General features: G+C 38.0%; 2 protein-coding genes across 3 annotated transcripts in view; both read left to right on the forward strand.

Moving 5' to 3' along the window:
* LOC306883657 (inositol polyphosphate 5-phosphatase OCRL-like) overlaps positions 1–3,855 on the forward strand; it is a 21,552-nt gene extending 17,697 nt beyond the window's left edge. For both annotated transcript variants that reach the window (XM_079439029.1, XM_079439030.1), the window contains one exon: positions 53–3,855. In XM_079439029.1, coding sequence (XP_079295155.1) covers positions 53–177 — 125 coding nt within the window. In that variant the 3' untranslated portion in view covers positions 178–3,855. The remainder of the gene's footprint in view (positions 1–52) is intronic.
* On the forward strand, positions 2,576–16,069 carry LOC306883658 (desmin-like; the record flags this gene model as incomplete). Its single annotated transcript, XM_079439031.1, has 10 exons — positions 2,576–2,676; positions 3,976–4,117; positions 4,401–4,559; positions 4,721–4,840; positions 6,916–7,011; positions 7,557–7,694; positions 9,424–9,558; positions 13,901–14,011; positions 14,084–14,208; positions 15,971–16,069. 10 exons carry the CDS (start codon positions 2,576–2,578, stop codon positions 16,011–16,013), a joined length of 1,170 nt encoding a protein of 389 aa, XP_079295157.1. The 3' UTR covers positions 16,014–16,069.
* Between the last annotated feature and the right edge of the window lie 1,127 nt (positions 16,070–17,196).

Here is a 17,196-nt window from a genome sequence, read left to right on the forward strand (position 1 = left end):
GCAAACATACAGGTGCGTTACTGTTGCATCTCTTCTTGTACCTCTTCCCCAGCTTCTCTCTTCGCAAGCCTCCTCGTTCGGCCTCCTCCCAACCTTGCTGGCAAACAGACGTCATATGACCGTCAGAAAGCCAACGACTTCATACTGGGGTTCCTAATGAGCGGCGATGAAGACTGAAGAGGAGGACCGCAGAACGAGGTGTCATGCCTTTTCTCAGAGGTGTTCAGGTGGAGCAGAAAGACACTTGAGGTGTGTTTGTGGCTGGTCTTCTGGGAGATATTTGGGCCACCTTGCACTAAGATGGCTGACTGCCTTCGTGATGAAAGTTTGGCACTGTTGGATAGTGCCTGTTTTGCACAGACGCTGCCCATTGGTTAAGTTTCGTTATTCTACACTTTAACCCTTAAAAACCTCATCTTTTTGTCTCTAATGCTATGTGCAACCCCACTTTCTTTGGTTTTGTCCTCTGGATCAGAGTGCTGTAATGCCAAATCCAATATTCACGATCAGAATTGACTGAATGTGTTAGATGTGACTCACGGGCACTAAAAAAAAAAAAGACTTTGTTACACTAAAGCAAAGCCATGTTGTGGAGATTGTACTGACTGCTGCTGCCCAGGTTAAACACTCCATCAGAGCACCATTTTCCATCTGTCTCATGCTCTCTTCCTTTTCTCCTTCAAAAATGACCTTCACAGAGAATTGTCTCCTACAAGGTGACTTTGACAATCAACTACCTTGTGGAGTGTAGGAGAAGTCTGGACTATGATCTTTACTCAGTTCTATCTGAGTCATGATGAATCAGCCAGCATTGTCCGTTGTGGTGTGCACATGTTATTTATGTTTTCCTGTCTCCTACACATTTGTCCTCAGCGTTGGGCATTTGGATGTCCTCCACAGATGAATATAAGTCTGTTATCTGTCAGAAACATGCTCTCCGGTCTCCTCCTCAGTCCGTTATGATGGCACAACCACACCCATAATTATTAGTCACCTTGAATAATAGCAACGAGCGGATGAGGTTGGCTTCATTAGATCTGGACTCTGGGTCTGAAACTTATTCTTTTGAGGTCTTACTCTTTTACAGCTCTGTTCTGGATCCTGCCATGCTACAGAGACATTAATGTTTTAATGTGCTCAGTGGGTCTTTTATCTGTCTTGTAATGAAGATGGAGTCGTGGTCCTTCTATTTATATGTATGTTGAGTGTTATACTAACCCAGACTGGGATAATGTTGTGTACGTTTACAGACTTTGTGTCCTTTATTGGTGGTTTCATGTTACATTTACATGTTCTGTTTCCGTGTTGTGACATACTGTTGTACTCGTATTAGTCATCACCCCAATGCTAAAATATTATTGTAGCACAATCCACCAAAGCTGTTTCTCCTCAATTCGTTTGACATTGTTGCCTCTGTCCTTTAGCAGCGTTTCCTCAAAATCTCACAGGAAATATTTTGTGTGAGTCTTGCAACTTGGAAAAAGAGTTGTAAGCAGTTTCTGACCAACTCGTTGTTCTGCCTTCCCTTACTGTCATTAGAAAAAAAGTGCATAAATTGTGGTTTTAGCTTGTGACAGTACCCTTAAAGGAGAAACTTTGTACCTTACCTAATATGTACCTTTTAAGTACCACTGTGCACCTTTAGGGGTAAATAAGTTACAAAGATGTCCTTGAGGTATTGACCCAGTAACAAGCGGTTACAATTTCTGCACATTTTTCCTGAGAGTTGAAAACTCTTAGTAGTGATGTTCTGTGAATGATATTGGCTGTGGTTTGAAGTCATCCGATGATCTCAGATGCCTAAATCTCTTCACATCCTCTGCCATGTTTACAAGCCCCCTGTGTCTGAGATATCTGTTGGGCTTATTTTTTTTTTTTCTAATTTCTGCTTTGGAAAGGGCCATCATGGAGCTTGAATGTCTTATTCAAACACTTATCGCCTGAAATCATTCTTTTCATTGCCAATAGATGATGTTTTTGGGAGGACCTCATTGCAGGAGACTGAATCAGAGGAACAGAAATGCAGATGGCCATTACACAGATTTTTGGTGTGCTGTGATCACCACCCTGCCTGTTTATTGTTGTGACCTGTCTTTCCATCAATTCAGTTTTTGTAATGATGTTTCTGGTACTTTGCAGACGGGTTCTTGCACATACTTTGTTTTATTTGTGGAGAAGGGCCGGGCATCTAATTTATTCAATGAAATAAAGACATTATGATGATATTATGGGCTTTTTGGAATATTTTTTTTTTTTTTGCTTAGTCTGTATTATTATTATTATGGCTCAACCTTGTGCAGAGAAGTTTGTTCAAATAATAAGTAATACTAGTGCAAGCTCTTCAAAGCTGAACTGTCATTGTCCCAGTATAACTGCTTTCTGAAGGAGTGGCCTCCAATCTCTAAATTGTCTCTGCTCCATGTGAAAAGCTTATCTTCTGATGCTGTTCCTCTAGTTAGTCCACCTTGTGTTCAGTGAGAGAGCCCACCGGTGCTTGTGACATTCTCAGCACCTGTATCTATAAAGACCCAAGGTTTGTGTGGTTGTCATCTTTTCTTGCGTTCCTGCTGCTGTCATGGCCCTGCTCAGAGTGTCTTCCTACCGTAAGCTGTTTGAGGAGGCGCGGTGGAGCCAGGCTGCAGGACACTGTGGAGTCCAGGCCCGCTTCACTGCCAGGTCAGTGCTTATAGATCTGAAATGTGATGTTTTAAACCCTAGATTATGAACATATAGTAGTCAGCATAGAATTGCTATTTTGGCATTTCAGAGGATTCCTCCATATAAAGTCCCAGTTAGAGCAGGATTTCATCTTCATTCAAAATGTCTTGCTATGATTCTCAGATAATTAATTTATGGTTCACACCTCAAACCAAGAGTAGAAGTTGTTGTTGTTGTTGTTGTTATTATTATATGTGACCCTGGACCACAAAACCAGTCATAAAAATTGATTTATACATTATACTGAATAAATAAGCTTTTCATTGATGTATGGTTTAAGATTGGACAATATTTGGCTGAGACAACTGGAATCTGAGGGTGCAAAAAATCTAAATATTGAGAAAATTGCCTTTTAAAGTTGTCCAGACGAAGTTCTTAGCCATGCATATTACTAATCAAAAATTAAGTTTTGATATTTACGGTAGGAAATTGACAAAATATCTTCATGGAACATGATCTTTACTTAATATCCTAATGATGTTGGCATGAAAGAAAAATAGATCATTTTGAGCCATACCTACAAATATACCCCAGCGACTTATGACTGGTTTTATGGTCCTGGGTCACATAAGTAAAAGTTATGGTTTAATAGTTTTTTTTTTTTTTTATGTTTTAAAAAATTATCTTACATTCACCAATGCTGCATTTATTTAATCATAAAAAACAGCAATATTGTGAAATATTACAATGTAAAGTTACTGGTTTCTATTTTAATATTGTAAATTGTAATTTATTTCTGTAATGGCAAATGAATTTTCAGCAGTCATCACTAAAGTCTTCACTGTTCCATAATTCTTCAAAAACTAGTACTCTAAACATTTGAATGGTAGTGTATACAGTATGTACTGTAAACTACATAGGAATAATAATAAAAATATGACTTTTATACGTTTTGATATGATATTTACCTACTGATTGTACCAGAATAATTAGATCATGGAACTGGGGGACTCAAATGGCTCTTGAAAAAAGGTTATCTTATAAAACTATGGGAGGGAAATGGTTTTCTTTTTTTTTCTTTTTTATACTGGCAACCAGGAATTCGCATCCATCCAAAATCCTAAACTGAATCATGTAAACAGTGACTTCACTCTTTCTTCTTACTTTGAATTCTAAATAAACTACATAAACATGTTATTAGTTAAGCTTTTTTGTGTGTCAGTATTTCCTCTTTTCCTTCAGTATTATTTGCTTATGCTTGCATAGAAAATAAACAGGCCATTGCAGACATCGGAAAGCTTTCAGTGTGTTTGGCAGGGGTGGAGTTTCAGTGCGTGAATGTCCCGAGCTGGATTTTGCTGCGGCTCGTGTCCTAAACAAGGAGGGTGTGGCTCGATTTGTCTATGAACGCTCTGTCATTGCTGGCCTCAACGATCCCCTAGCCGACCTTATCGACATGGTGAGCCATATGAAAATTTTCACATCATACACACCCAAGGTTCTGCTGGGTAACAACCAGCTGTGCTCATGCTGAATCTAATGGGTTCCCTGTGTGTGGCCCAATTATCATATTTCCATGATGTTTAATGGGGTCAGTCATTTGCCTGAGGGTGTGGAAAATCATATTAAGGCCATGAAGATGCTGCAGTCACAGTGTCCTCTACTGCGTGGTATAATATGATACAACAGCTCTCAAATTGCTCTTATACGTTACATGTCCTCTACTTTTGTGACTATTGTAGGTTCGGTGTCTAGAAGAGGAGAATGAATCTCTAGAGGCTAAGATTATTGAGCTGGAGGAGAGGCTGGGGTCAGAGCGGATCTCTACCACCACCGTCAGCATCAGTGGTCCTGTGGACTACAGTCTGGAGGCTGTGATAAAGAGGCTACGGAAAGAGAAGGTACCTCAGAAACTCCGGCCTGGGTGGTGCTGGATATTTATGCCTCACTTGATGAAATTAAATTTAGTCGTGTGTGTTTTCTCCTCAAATGACATAGTTTCTTTAACACTTGATCTAATTTATTGGTTCTTTCATTGCTGCTAGCCTATCGTTTCCCTTAGGAGGAGATTTTATGCAACACGGAGGAGCTCAAGGGTGAGCTGCGGCGTCTGCAGATGAAATACGATCAGGTGGTTGAGCACAAGAGACTCATCCAGCAAGAGCTAGAAGATGTTTCTGTGGTAATGCCATGAATACTGCAGATGTTATTTGATATGTGGTGTATATACAGGCCCCAAAAAGTATTTGGACATTTTTGCCACATTTAAAGTTGAATTTCACTGCTTTTTATAGATTATTATATCAAATCAACTCTTTTGAAGAAATGATACGCGGCCTTTTCTCAGAACTAACATTTTTACTTTCACTTTTCTTGTTATTTTTGCTATTTATTTATTTTTAGACCAATTGCTCCAAGATCATTTTTAGTGGATGTGTCAGTTTCCCATTTCACACAGAATAAATCACTAGAGTATATAGTATATTGCTGGTATATTTTACTCTATGGACACATTAACTATGGACAAGTTTGACAAACACAACATATCCAGTAGTGTTTTATTTCTATTTACTGATACTACTATTATTATTACTATCATTATTAGCATTTTAAGTTATATTAAGTTTATTTTGTAGAGATTTTGTCAGTTTGTTGTCTGTTTGTCTTTCATTTCTGTTAACCTTTAACTTGTTTTTTTATCTCCGTTTTTGTAATTTGAGTACTTTAATTTATTTATTTTTTTGAAGTTTAAGCTTTTTATTTAATATTTTATTTTAAGTTCAGTTACCAAAAATGGTTTAAGTTAACAATAACAACACTGATTCAATCAAAAATACCCACATACATTTAGTCTTAATTATGTTTAATAAATTAAGTTTAAAATAAACGTCACATGCCTGATTTGATATTTTAATGCATTTGATATTTTCATACATTGAGTGTGGCTTAAGTGTCCAAATACGTTTTGGATGCCTCTTTGCAATTTTGAACAAGATGACATTCAACCTTTTTTTTTTTTTTTTAATCCAAAGCAACTTAATACAGAAAAATGCACTTCTTGCAGGGCAGTAACATTTCTTGCAGTAACCTTGTTCACTATGCCAAAGCTTCCCACCAGATTAAAATCTATACATTAATACACCAGGATACAATTAACTTTTAAATGAACTTTTGCAAAGTTCTACACTTTCCCCACCACTAGATGGGAGTGTTAGCCTGTGTTGTGGGTGGGGTGGGGTGTTCTGACTCCAGTGGAGGTGTGTGAAAGTCCCTGGAGTGGCACAACACAGCTGCTGCTCCCAGATCCGCTCTGGAGAGTCCTGATTACAGGCCCTGCTGACTCCTGGCCAGCGGCCACTCTGAAACCCGAGCTGCTTTCTGTAGAAACCACTCCGTTACCCCACAGATGTCAGAGCACATCTCCAGTAAAAGAGCAGATGTGGGAAAGCTTTCACTGTGCCTAATAATTCACTCATTCAGCCTCTCATATCTCCTAGATGCAACATAGCAGGGCTTAGCTCTCCGGCTGGGCTGAGAGGAGAAAGGAGGGTTGGAGGGAAAGAATAAAACGGGAAGAGAGCCGAAGAGGTAGTCACTAGGATAATATAGAAGTGGGGTTACAGCTGTATAAATAATGTACTTTAGAGACATAAACGTGCATTTTTGTATCTTCACTAGTTTGAATTCTCTAATCTGGTGTTAACTGGCATTTTAAAGAAGCGATGATAATGAGTAAATGAAAAGAAAATGGCATGAGAAAGCATAATTTTAAGCATCTAGCTGGAATGCATCCACCATAGTGAAGTTCAGCCTTTCGGCGATGTGGAATAGAGGAAGCAAATCGGCATCGAAACGCTGTCTAGACTCTCTTCAGTACTGGGCTTGTGTTCACGCTGAGATAACGGGAACAGCGGCGACTGTGCCAATTCTGGGCTCCAGGGAAGCATGTGTGTGCAATGCGCTTCCTCTGCCGCCCAGACCCACCGTCACACTGCAGCATTCACATGCAAATGCTTTCATTCTGAGTAATTGAATTCATCGGCAATTAATCAGGCACTTAAGATACCCAGATGAGCCGAATAAAGCACAGCTTTGTCTGAACGTTGGATGTCGGGCTGCATATGTGGATCTCTTCTTTCCTGCATTGCAGTCTTTGCTGGGGCAAAACCTGGTAGCACTGCTGATGCTCAGGATAGAAGATGTTGAGGGTAAGTGCTTGGTGTTTGAATTGACCTTTATTTCCGTCGCCTCGCTCAGGAGGTTGATGCAATTACCACTGACTGCCTGGCCCTTCGAGAGCAAGTGGCCATCTATAAGGAGCAGCTGGCCGCCATGGAGAGGCAGCACAAAACGGTAAGGCCATGCAGAATATTACGTCAATAACACTACTTCTTGTTACTTCTTAGTTGTGATCAGGAAAGGTAACTTTACCTTAGACCTCTGAATTCTTGGAATGGTCTTCTGGGGGTTTCGCCATTTAAAATGTCTCCTCTGATTGTAAGGGGAACAGGTTTTGCGGAATGGAGACTGACAGGAAACATGGTCCCTCAAAACATAAAATGAAAGAATATAGTATATGGGGAGTCTGCGGGTACTCAAGTACTGGAAGCGGAGAAATATCCGTTGACCTCCCTCTGGGACGTGCGGCATAACTCACAGTTCAGGCGTATGAAATGAAAACAGAAGTTCTTCTTGTTTTATTAACTGCTATTATTATCTTGATACATCTGCCGCTCTCTCATTATTCATGTTGAGGAGAACAAGCTGAGACTTGGACTCAATCTCCTTTTCATGAACACTTCATCAGGCTCAGATTAATGAACGGCTGCCCTTTCTCACATGGGCAGATATTGTTACCTGAGGAGAAACCGAAAGTCGTAATGTTGTTTTGTCCACAGAGGCTGGAGAAATTGTGTGAGCTCAGGACTCCGGATGAAGGTTCTCCTACTGTATCCCTGCAGTTCCCCTCCTTTGATATCACTCCAGCCATCATGGACATCAAGGAGTATTATGGCACACTAGTTGAGAGCCTCAAGGTGAATTACACATAGAGACATAGACTCTGTCAATGACTATTAACACTGTGAGTTCAAGCTAAATTGACAGCTTTTCTAGCAAATATGTTTGTTTTTTTTTGTTTGTTTTTATAAATTTATTCAGCAAGGAAGCACTTTATTAATTTAAAGTGACAGTAAAGACAGTGAGAGTGTTAATAAATGAATGCTGTTCCTTTGAACGTTTAATCCATTTTAATCATGAATTAAAAAAAGTGTCATGGTTTCCACAAAAATATTAAGCAGCACAGCTGTTCTCACCGATAAGAATACGAAAGGTGTCTTAGACACCAAATCAGCATTATTAGAAAGATTTATGAAAGCTCATGTGGCACTGAATACTGGAGTAATGGCTGCTGGAGTTGCCATCACAACAAATTAAATTTTAAAATGTATTAAAATTGAAAACACTTATTTAAAGATGTAATAATGTTTAACAATTTTGTACTGTAATTTTTTTACTTGCGATCAAATAAATGCTGCCTTGACTCCTTTCAAAGAGAAAAGAAGAGTTAGACTTAAGAATTAGAGTAAGGCAGTTACAAGTAAACAAAACCAGGCCTAAATGTGAAGCTCATTATTTTTTAAAACACTTAAATGAAGTAATTAGTTTAAAAATATATTATTTGAGCTTTAAAGATGTCTAAATAAATATTTATATTGTATTTATAATTTTTGCAGTGAGACTATTATTTTGTTTTATTCTGTCAGTTATTTAATAATTATTTTCTGTGGTAATCAACATTTTCACATTCTGTCAGTTGAGTTTTTATAAACTTCAAACATTTCTTTTAAAGGATTGGTTCACCAAAAAAAGTGCTTTATTCCGTGGCACAGAAAATGAGAAATGTAGCATAATGCTCATGCTGCTCTTTTTTCATATTACAAAAGTGAATGGGGATGGACACTATCAAGCACTGCAAAAAGATCTAGAGGGGTCAAAAAGCCCCATATGCCTTGCAAATGATGACAGAATCATCCTTTTGGGTGAACTGACCTCTTAACACATCTCAGTGTAGCTGGTATGCTTGTTTTTTCCTTCCTCTTTCATACTTTACTTCAGGGGACAGTTTTGTTTGACAGAGAACTCTGTCCACATCTAGCACAGAGCACTATTGTCCCCTCTGTGTCGTTTGAGGAGTGAGGGCTGTCTAAAGGTCATCCTACAGCACCAGTGCCTTTTAACCCCATTTACCCCAAGAGTGGCTGCTCTCGACCAGGGTCGCGGCAGTAATCAGAGCTCTGGAGCCCTTCCCAGGCTTCTATGCAGAATGAGTCTGGAGAGGAGAAGAGAGCACTTTTACAAGAAGACACTGGAGAGCCTCTATAGGCTATTAGAGACTTCTAGTGTGTGTTTGTGTGGGTGCAAGATAAGCAGGCCAAGAACAGCTCCTGCTCTTGTGCCAAAAGTTGTACATGCACAAAAAAACGCTCACACTTGCACAATCACATCCTTTATCATCCTTTACGCACAAGGTCCAATTGTTTCTCTCACAATTGATATTGATTGGGATTTGGGGGGAACAGTAATTGGAGGCAGATTTTTGACTGGTTGCACCTGCTCACCTGATGGGCCTTCATTTGCTCTTCTTTCTTCTGGAAATAATCAGGGATTCATCTTCACTGCCTGCAGTCTGCAGAACTTAATGGGTGGTAACTCTTCTTCAGAGATGGAAAAAACTTAAAGCTGTGATCTTTTCCTGCTTTTCAGTTTGAGTTCAGAGCCTCGAGCACTGCCGCCATCGATGCCGCAGCAAAGGAGGAGGAGGAGCAGCTGGCTAAGTTGACTGGAGGGAAAGCGAAGGACGTCTTCAAAGAGACTGATGTGAATGTCCTCAAGAACTTGGTGAGTGAGTTTACCTTCAAGGACACACTTCTGCTTCAGTGACAGCTCTAAACCATCAAAAGACTCTCCAGGGCTCCAAACTGCCACTAAAATGGTCGCAAATTAGACAAACACAACCTTTGGACAATAATTAAAATTTTAGTCACCTTTGGTGGCAATCAACAAAACTTAGTTTTAGTTTAGTTTCCTCTATGAAATAATGAACACCATCTGATTTACGAACACATTTTTTCTTATGAACCAGTACAGAATGGTCTTGAACTTGCATGCGAGTTAGCAGATTGAATCAGACTCACTTAGTGAATCGATCAGGGCTGCGTTTCCCAAAAGCATCGAAAGCCTAAATTGATCGTAGCTCCGTTGGTTTCAATGGGTCTGCGATGTACTTAAGCTTGCGATGCTTTTGGGAAAGGCAGCCGAGAACTGTTACTGAACTCACAAAAAACTATTATTCATGATTCTAAGCGGACTGGGAACAATTTGTTGTAATGAAAAATATTTTGGTTACAATTTAAAAAAACAAAACAACAAAAATAGTTCTGTCGTTATAAATTAAATATGCTAAAAGTGTCATTGATTGCTAAGTGTAGTAAGATCCAATAATGTTGAATTGATTGTACAGGAAACTTTGTTTGGTAGTAATATTTCACCTCTAGAAAAAGTGCAACATTCAAACATAAATTTCACTCTTTCTTTTTAAAACTATGGTGTTTCTGCCAACTTTACACTGTCTTCATCAGAAAAGTAGGCCGAAATGTCACTGTTTTTGAAGAAATAATGTTAGATTTATATTTGTAGGATGTGTTGCACTATTTCTAGAGATTTAAATATAAATTATTTTTTTATAATTTATATATTTTATACAAACAGGCAGAAATGTTTCTACAAAGCAGAACAATTTATGTCACAAAAACAGTCAGGATTGAGTTGCACTGAAAGGTAACCAAATGCTGCTGACGAACCATTTGAACTATTCTGTAGTTTGTAAAAGAAAGTCATTTGGCTCTTAAATGTTTAATTTTAGGACACAGAATCCCTAGTGAGTCTGTTATTGTGCAAACAAAAACGAGCCTTTGAGGGATAGAGGTACTTGTCCATATTTGTCTTGCTGTTTTGTGCTCTTGTAATCTCTGTGGTCACAGAACAATCATTTAAGGGATTTGGGCCTACATTAAAATGCGGTTGTGACTCTCAAACCTGTGCGGTGTGTACATGGCCACAGCTTAACTCAAACGATTGACCTGAACACCCAACAGCTCAGCATCAGATGTGAGTTCCTGCGTCAGCCCTAATGCTGAAAATCAGCGTTTAAGAGAGCGTGCAAAAGCTGAGGAGTTTTTGTGGGGGATGGTGTTTCACAAAGACTGACAGCTGAGGAATAAAGTAAGAGAGCTCCCGCTGCCCGGAGTGTTTATTCTGAGAGATAGGACCAGGAGCTTGTGAGGAGTGTATCGTCTCTAACAGTGTTTATCTCGCTCACTGTCTTCCATTATGAACAATACATTTCACAGTCTGCCGACGCACTCTCTCCCCCAATCATAAACATCATACATTCCTGCAGTGCCTCGGGAGACAGTAAATCGCACTGAGCCGTAGTAATAAAATCTCACCTGTCAGCCTCCCTCACAGACAGGAAGAGAAACTTTAGGTTGAAAAAAAAAAAAAAGAGAGGCAGGGAAGAAAAAGTGACAAAAGGGAAATCATTCAGGATTTATGTTTGAAATGATTAGGAGCCATTCGCTGCTTTAGTTTACATTTTGAAGAGCAAGAAAATCGTTGGTCAGCCACAACCGACACCTTTACATCTGAGATAACAAACAGGGTGGTTTGGTTCTAATTATTGTGGTTCTGGTCATTGCCCCTCTCTTAAAATAAACCGACCGTCTTCAAGCACTGCTCACTCTCAGAACACAGGATCCTGTTCCCTGATCAGTGATGGACAGTCTTGCTTCCTCCTCTCATACTACATTCTCTCTCTTCATTTCTCTCCTATCTGTTGTGTTTCTTAGCTTGTGTCAGAAACTTTTGCAGGATGCCTTCCTACCTTGGAGGCATGTCGGAATCCAGTGTTTATATAACATCCTGTCTACTAAAATCCCTTCAACTGGTCAGTTTTTGAAAGCAACATAGATGTCTTCTATATGATATCCAGTTCCTTATGTGCATTTCAGTGGTTGGCAGAAAGAATAATGACTTCTGAAGCCAATGATCCCATTTCTGCTGGGAAATATGTATTGTAGTAGAGAAATATTCAGTATTTATGAAACTCACTTGAATTCATGCATGTTGTCTTAGAAGCCTATTTGAAGGGTCAGTGAGAAATAAGAGTGTCCAGGATAAAGAAAAGGCAAATATGTGACCCTCTCGGTGAAATCCAGGCTGAAGTTTCAAAATCTAATTATGAGATAAGCATCAAAGTTTGATTTCAGCCATTAATTTCACTATGATTTCAATCTTTGACTTGCTCTTACACAGACAATATTAAAGATATGAAGGTGACATTTTCACAGAATGTTCTTTAACTTATGAAGGATGATTTTATGTTGAAAACAGTAAATCACACACACACACAAAAATAAAAACTTTTTAGCTGGGTTTTTACAGCCAAGGTCACATATCTTTTGAAATACTAATTTTAAACGTGTGCTAATTTCTTAGAAATGTGCTCTATGTATGTATTCGTTTCATATGGATTTGAAAAGCTTGAATTGAATAAAATAAAATAAAAATAAAAATAAATAAAACTTGAACTTAATAAAATAAATATTTAAAAAAAAAACATAGTAAAAATTCAAACGTATTAACACATTTTCCATACACCTTGAAGTGAGTGTACACATCTTAATCATTATTTTCAAAAATATTTTCAGTGTATTTTTAGAAAAATAAAAATGTATTTTATTTCATTTTATTTTACACATTTTATGAATTATTCATTCTTAAATAGTAGGTTTTTGTAGGGTTGGACCACATGACATTTTACAGCCTGAGCTAATCTTGCCTTGGTGTCAAATTAACTGATATTTTAAGAAATGTATTGACTTTGGCACATTTGTAATGAGGCTATAATATCAGGGGGATTTTATTCCATGCCCCAGAAATGTATATAAATAATGATAATTTAAATAAAAAATACTCATCATAGAAGAGCAGAATTCAAATCATTATATGTTTAAATGACATGGTTAATGTAGTTTGAAGTAAATTAATATATCAAGACAAAAATGAGAGCTGTGCCACTGACCCACAGTTTTCTTTAAATGCTCTCTGATTTTATTTGTATTTTTTTTTGAGTGGGCAGATGTCTTTGGTTTCGGACACATCCCTAATATACTTGTCGCCCTATCTCTCCTGCCATTAAGGATGGATACTAGTGATCTTGTTGCTCTCTGAGACAGTTTGCCTAAACAAACTGTTGGTGGTGAAATCCGGTCTCGTTTAGCTGTACATTACAGCAGAGACATGGCTAGTTTTCTCTGGTGGGGGGGCGACGGGCCAGACCGTCTTACTCTCACTCAAGACCCAGACCACAGTAACAACCATTTTCATCGGTTGACGTATCATCAGCTTGTTAATAACAGCGCTCGGAGCCTCCCATGATCTACCTGAAAGAGAAACAGAGCGTGCAATCTCCATCCATCTCTGACAGCTGACTGTTTAACTTACCTGATTACAGTAATTACTCACAGCAGGGCAGCTCGTGCACAGAGGTGTGGCTGACAGTTCTCTGCGTTGTGTTTGTTGATGGGTGAATATGCAACATGAAACGTCAACTGTTTTCAGACATGTTCCCATAATCGCTAGTTTAAGACCAAAAGAGCCATTAATTACAACATAATGTTATGTTAAGCTCAGCTCTGTGTTGTCATACATTGTGGATCTGCATCAGTTTATGTTTATGCACAGTGAAAGTCTTTGTTTGGACACTCACATTCATTTTTTTTATTTAATTATTTACCATTTCCCTCATTGTAAAGTCATCAAAACTATAAAATTACACAAAAGGAGTTATGGAAATTATATAGTGATGATAAAATGTTAAACAAATAAAAATGTCTTGTATTTTAGCTTTAAATTATCCACCCTGTGTCAACATTATAGCTCTGCACACTCTGGCCAACGTCATGGGGTGCTTTTTAAAGAGTATTGATGGCGCTCCCAATATATGCTAGATGCTTGTTGGCTCTGGTATAATATCTTGCCTCATTCATTATTTATTTTATAAATTTTTAATAAATAAAAATGCATGCATCAGTTCATCATTTTAAGTATTTAGATCACATGCCTTTAGATCACACACATACATTCGGTCAGGTTACTGGTGTTGTAAATGCGATTGTAGATTGCAGAGCTGCAGAAAGAGGTGGCAGAGCTGGAGAAGCGTGGAGACAAGTTGGAGGCTGATATAGAAGCCAGGAAAGCCAAATACCTGGAGGAAATAGAGAAGCTGGAGGTACACACGCTCACTGTTCATAATCTACTGTAGCAGTTCTCAATATCTCACCACTGTGCTGTCTATGTTCAGAATTACATTTGTCAGCTGGAGCAGGAGGAGGCTGATCTTCAGTTCCAGATGAAGGATCAGAGTGGGGACTATGAAGAACTGCTGAATCAGAAGATGAATCTAGACATAGAGATTGCTGCTTACAGGTATGCATGTTATGACAGTCATAACTGCAGTGCTGTGTAAAGGCAAGGATTGCTCAAACATTAACATGATACACTAACATTCAAAAGTTTAGGGTCAGTGAAATATTTTGGTAAAAAGTCTCATGCTCCTCAAAGCTGCTTTTTATTTGATCAATAATATAGTAAAAAGTGAAAATAGCTTTCTATCTTAATACATTTTAAAATGTCATTTATTCCTGTAATCCGAAGCTAAATTTGTAGCAGTTATTACTCCAGTCTTCAGTGTCTCATGATCCTTCTGAAATCATTCTAATATGCTGATTTGGTGATCAAGAATTAGATTTTTTATTATTAAAACAATATACTGCCTAATATTTTTGTGGAAACCATGATATTTTCTTTTTCAGGATTCTTTGATGAATAGAAAAGTTTAAATAGCAGCATTTATTTGAAATGGAAACTTTTACATGATAATGTCTATGATTTATTCTAACTTTTGAAAAATATTAATATTTAATATTCACTTAGTAATGTGACCCCCCCCCCCCCCCCCCCCCCAGAGGAGAGTACTACTTCCAGTTTCCTTATAAAAAGTCAAAGTCTGTTTTAATTAAAAAAAATATATATTTTTTTTTATAATTTCCTCCTCACAACAGAATAAATTGTTACAATCTATGTATACTTTATAGAATGTAATAATGTATAGTTTGATTTAAAATGCTTTATTATGAAAATGGTAAATATGAAAATGATAGAGCAAAGACAAAAATAAATATATAAATAAAAACAAAATATCAAAAATAAAAATCCCATGTCTCTTTAAAATATATATATTTTTTATAGTTTAAAGAATATATGTGTGCGTTGAATTATGTCCTTGCACTGCAGGGTAAATGAGTGTGACAATGCATGATGAAGACATACCTAAGAATAATGCCCTCATTCCTGAGGCCAAGATGGGTCACAGGAAGCGCATCCCCTTACAGTTGCAGAAACATGAAGTAATTTCCTGCTTTCCTTAAAATGTTGTTTTTTTTCATGGCATCACCGGATTGAGAATACTCCCTGTCTCCACTGATGTATGTGGCATGACGCATCCACCACGTACCCTTAATCCTTTGAAATGCCCTAAAATAGAGCTTCCTGCCCCTAGATGTTTAGGAAGTGACCAGTTTACAAACAATAGCTCATTAAAATGGACCGAAAAAGACGGTTTTGTATTAGTCGACAGGCCAGGCTGCTGATGCCTTCTGGCCCTTGCAATAAGATATACTAATTTTTCTCAATATACTAGTTTCATATTACTGCTGCTTTCTCATCCTTGATGAATAAGAGATGAATGCTTGGCTTGTATGTTCTTGCAGATTTTAGAGAGCTGTCTGCTCCACAAGCCCCTAATGGCACTGTGCTGCCATCTCCATTGCCATTTGGCTTGTGAAAACTCCCAAATGTAGTTTTTGCCAGATGCCGGTTGTTGTGTATCTCTGATGCCACATTCAGCATCATTATTATTTTAAAATGTATTAGACTCTACACCATTGGTCCAAGCATCTGTGTAGCCAACAGTTGCTTAAGATTATCCTTCATTTTGTGCTACATTGAACCCTGTGACAATGAGATTGGGATTGTAATAGTTGCCCTAACTCTTCACTAGTGCAGATGAAATTTTGATTTAACATTGCTCTTTCTAGGGTGTTCAGTATCAGATGCCTCAGGCTAACTTTTGGGTCAAATAAAAGCAGACCGAGGTTTTTTTTTTTTTTTTTTTTTTCCTCATCTGCTGGGGTTTGGTTGAAGAAGAGGAGGAGAGACTGAGCTGCCTGTAAGATGCAAGAAGAGGTGATGCTCTCTGGACTGAAGCAGACACAAAGAAACACTAAAACTTCATACAATTCAACCCTTAACAGCAAGTCTCACAAATCAGGAAAGTAAAGAAAACTGCTGTCAGACACACTTAACCTTCTGAGCAGATGTAAACCTTCACTGACAGATGAACTTCAGGGAGTTCGTGCAAGCTCATTGATAACGGGTCACTGGCAGGTAACCTCGGGTCTTCAAGAAACGCTGAATCTGTTTTTTTTTTAATCAAATAAATGCAGACTTGGTGAGTGTAAGAGACTTCTTTAAAAAAAAAGAAAATCATTCTTATGGGGCTTATCAACCCCAAACTTTTTAAATGTGCACCCAGGAAATCCTTGTGCTCTGTTGAATCTTAACATTTCCTGTACTGTCCAAACATTGTTTTAGAGCATTTACCTGCACTTTAAAAGTTTCAGTCGGGAATAAAAAATCATTTTTCTTATTAAAATGCTTTAGTCTGACTGAAATTGCACCGGCCCAGTTTTATAGTTCGGACTTCTAAAACTTACGTAGGTAATGAAATTGTTGCTTGATTTCATCCACCTTATATACACACTACCAGTGTATTCAATCCTTCAGATATTCAATTACATATTGTCATGTATATATGGACAGAAAAGGAAATGTAGCTTGACTACCCAAAAATTATGCAAAAAAAAAAAAAAAAAGTTGGATACAAACTTGCCAACAGACAAGTTAGACAAGACAGCTAAAATTCATTGACTTGTTGGATATTTTGCCTGTCTGCAGCTCATTTTAAATTGAAAATACTGACTCTCTTCGATGCAGCAACTAACAACGTTTAAATAAATATTTGCCTTTGAAATCAATCAGTGTTTTTCCTCATCTTTCTGAACTCTTAGTTCAGTGCATTTCACTTTTATGGGAGTGTTATGTGCCGACATGGACTTGAAAGAGACCACAATCGTCTTTCTGTCAGTCAAGTGCCATATCGTTTCACCACCTTTGAAGTCTTGAAATGGAGCACTGTGGAGTTTTACCCAGCGAGCCCTTCAATCTATTGACCTTATTAACTTATTAACTGTTAACCCATCAGAGGCTTGTTGTTATCTGTGCATTTAAGATGAAAAATGAAGCTAATAATGGATTAGATAAGATTATACAGGACCGTGAATTCCTGTTGAACTG

Source organism: Barbus barbus (genome assembly GCF_936440315.1).
Source record: "Barbus barbus genome assembly, chromosome: 17".
NCBI lineage: Eukaryota > Metazoa > Chordata > Actinopteri > Cypriniformes > Cyprinidae > Barbus > Barbus barbus.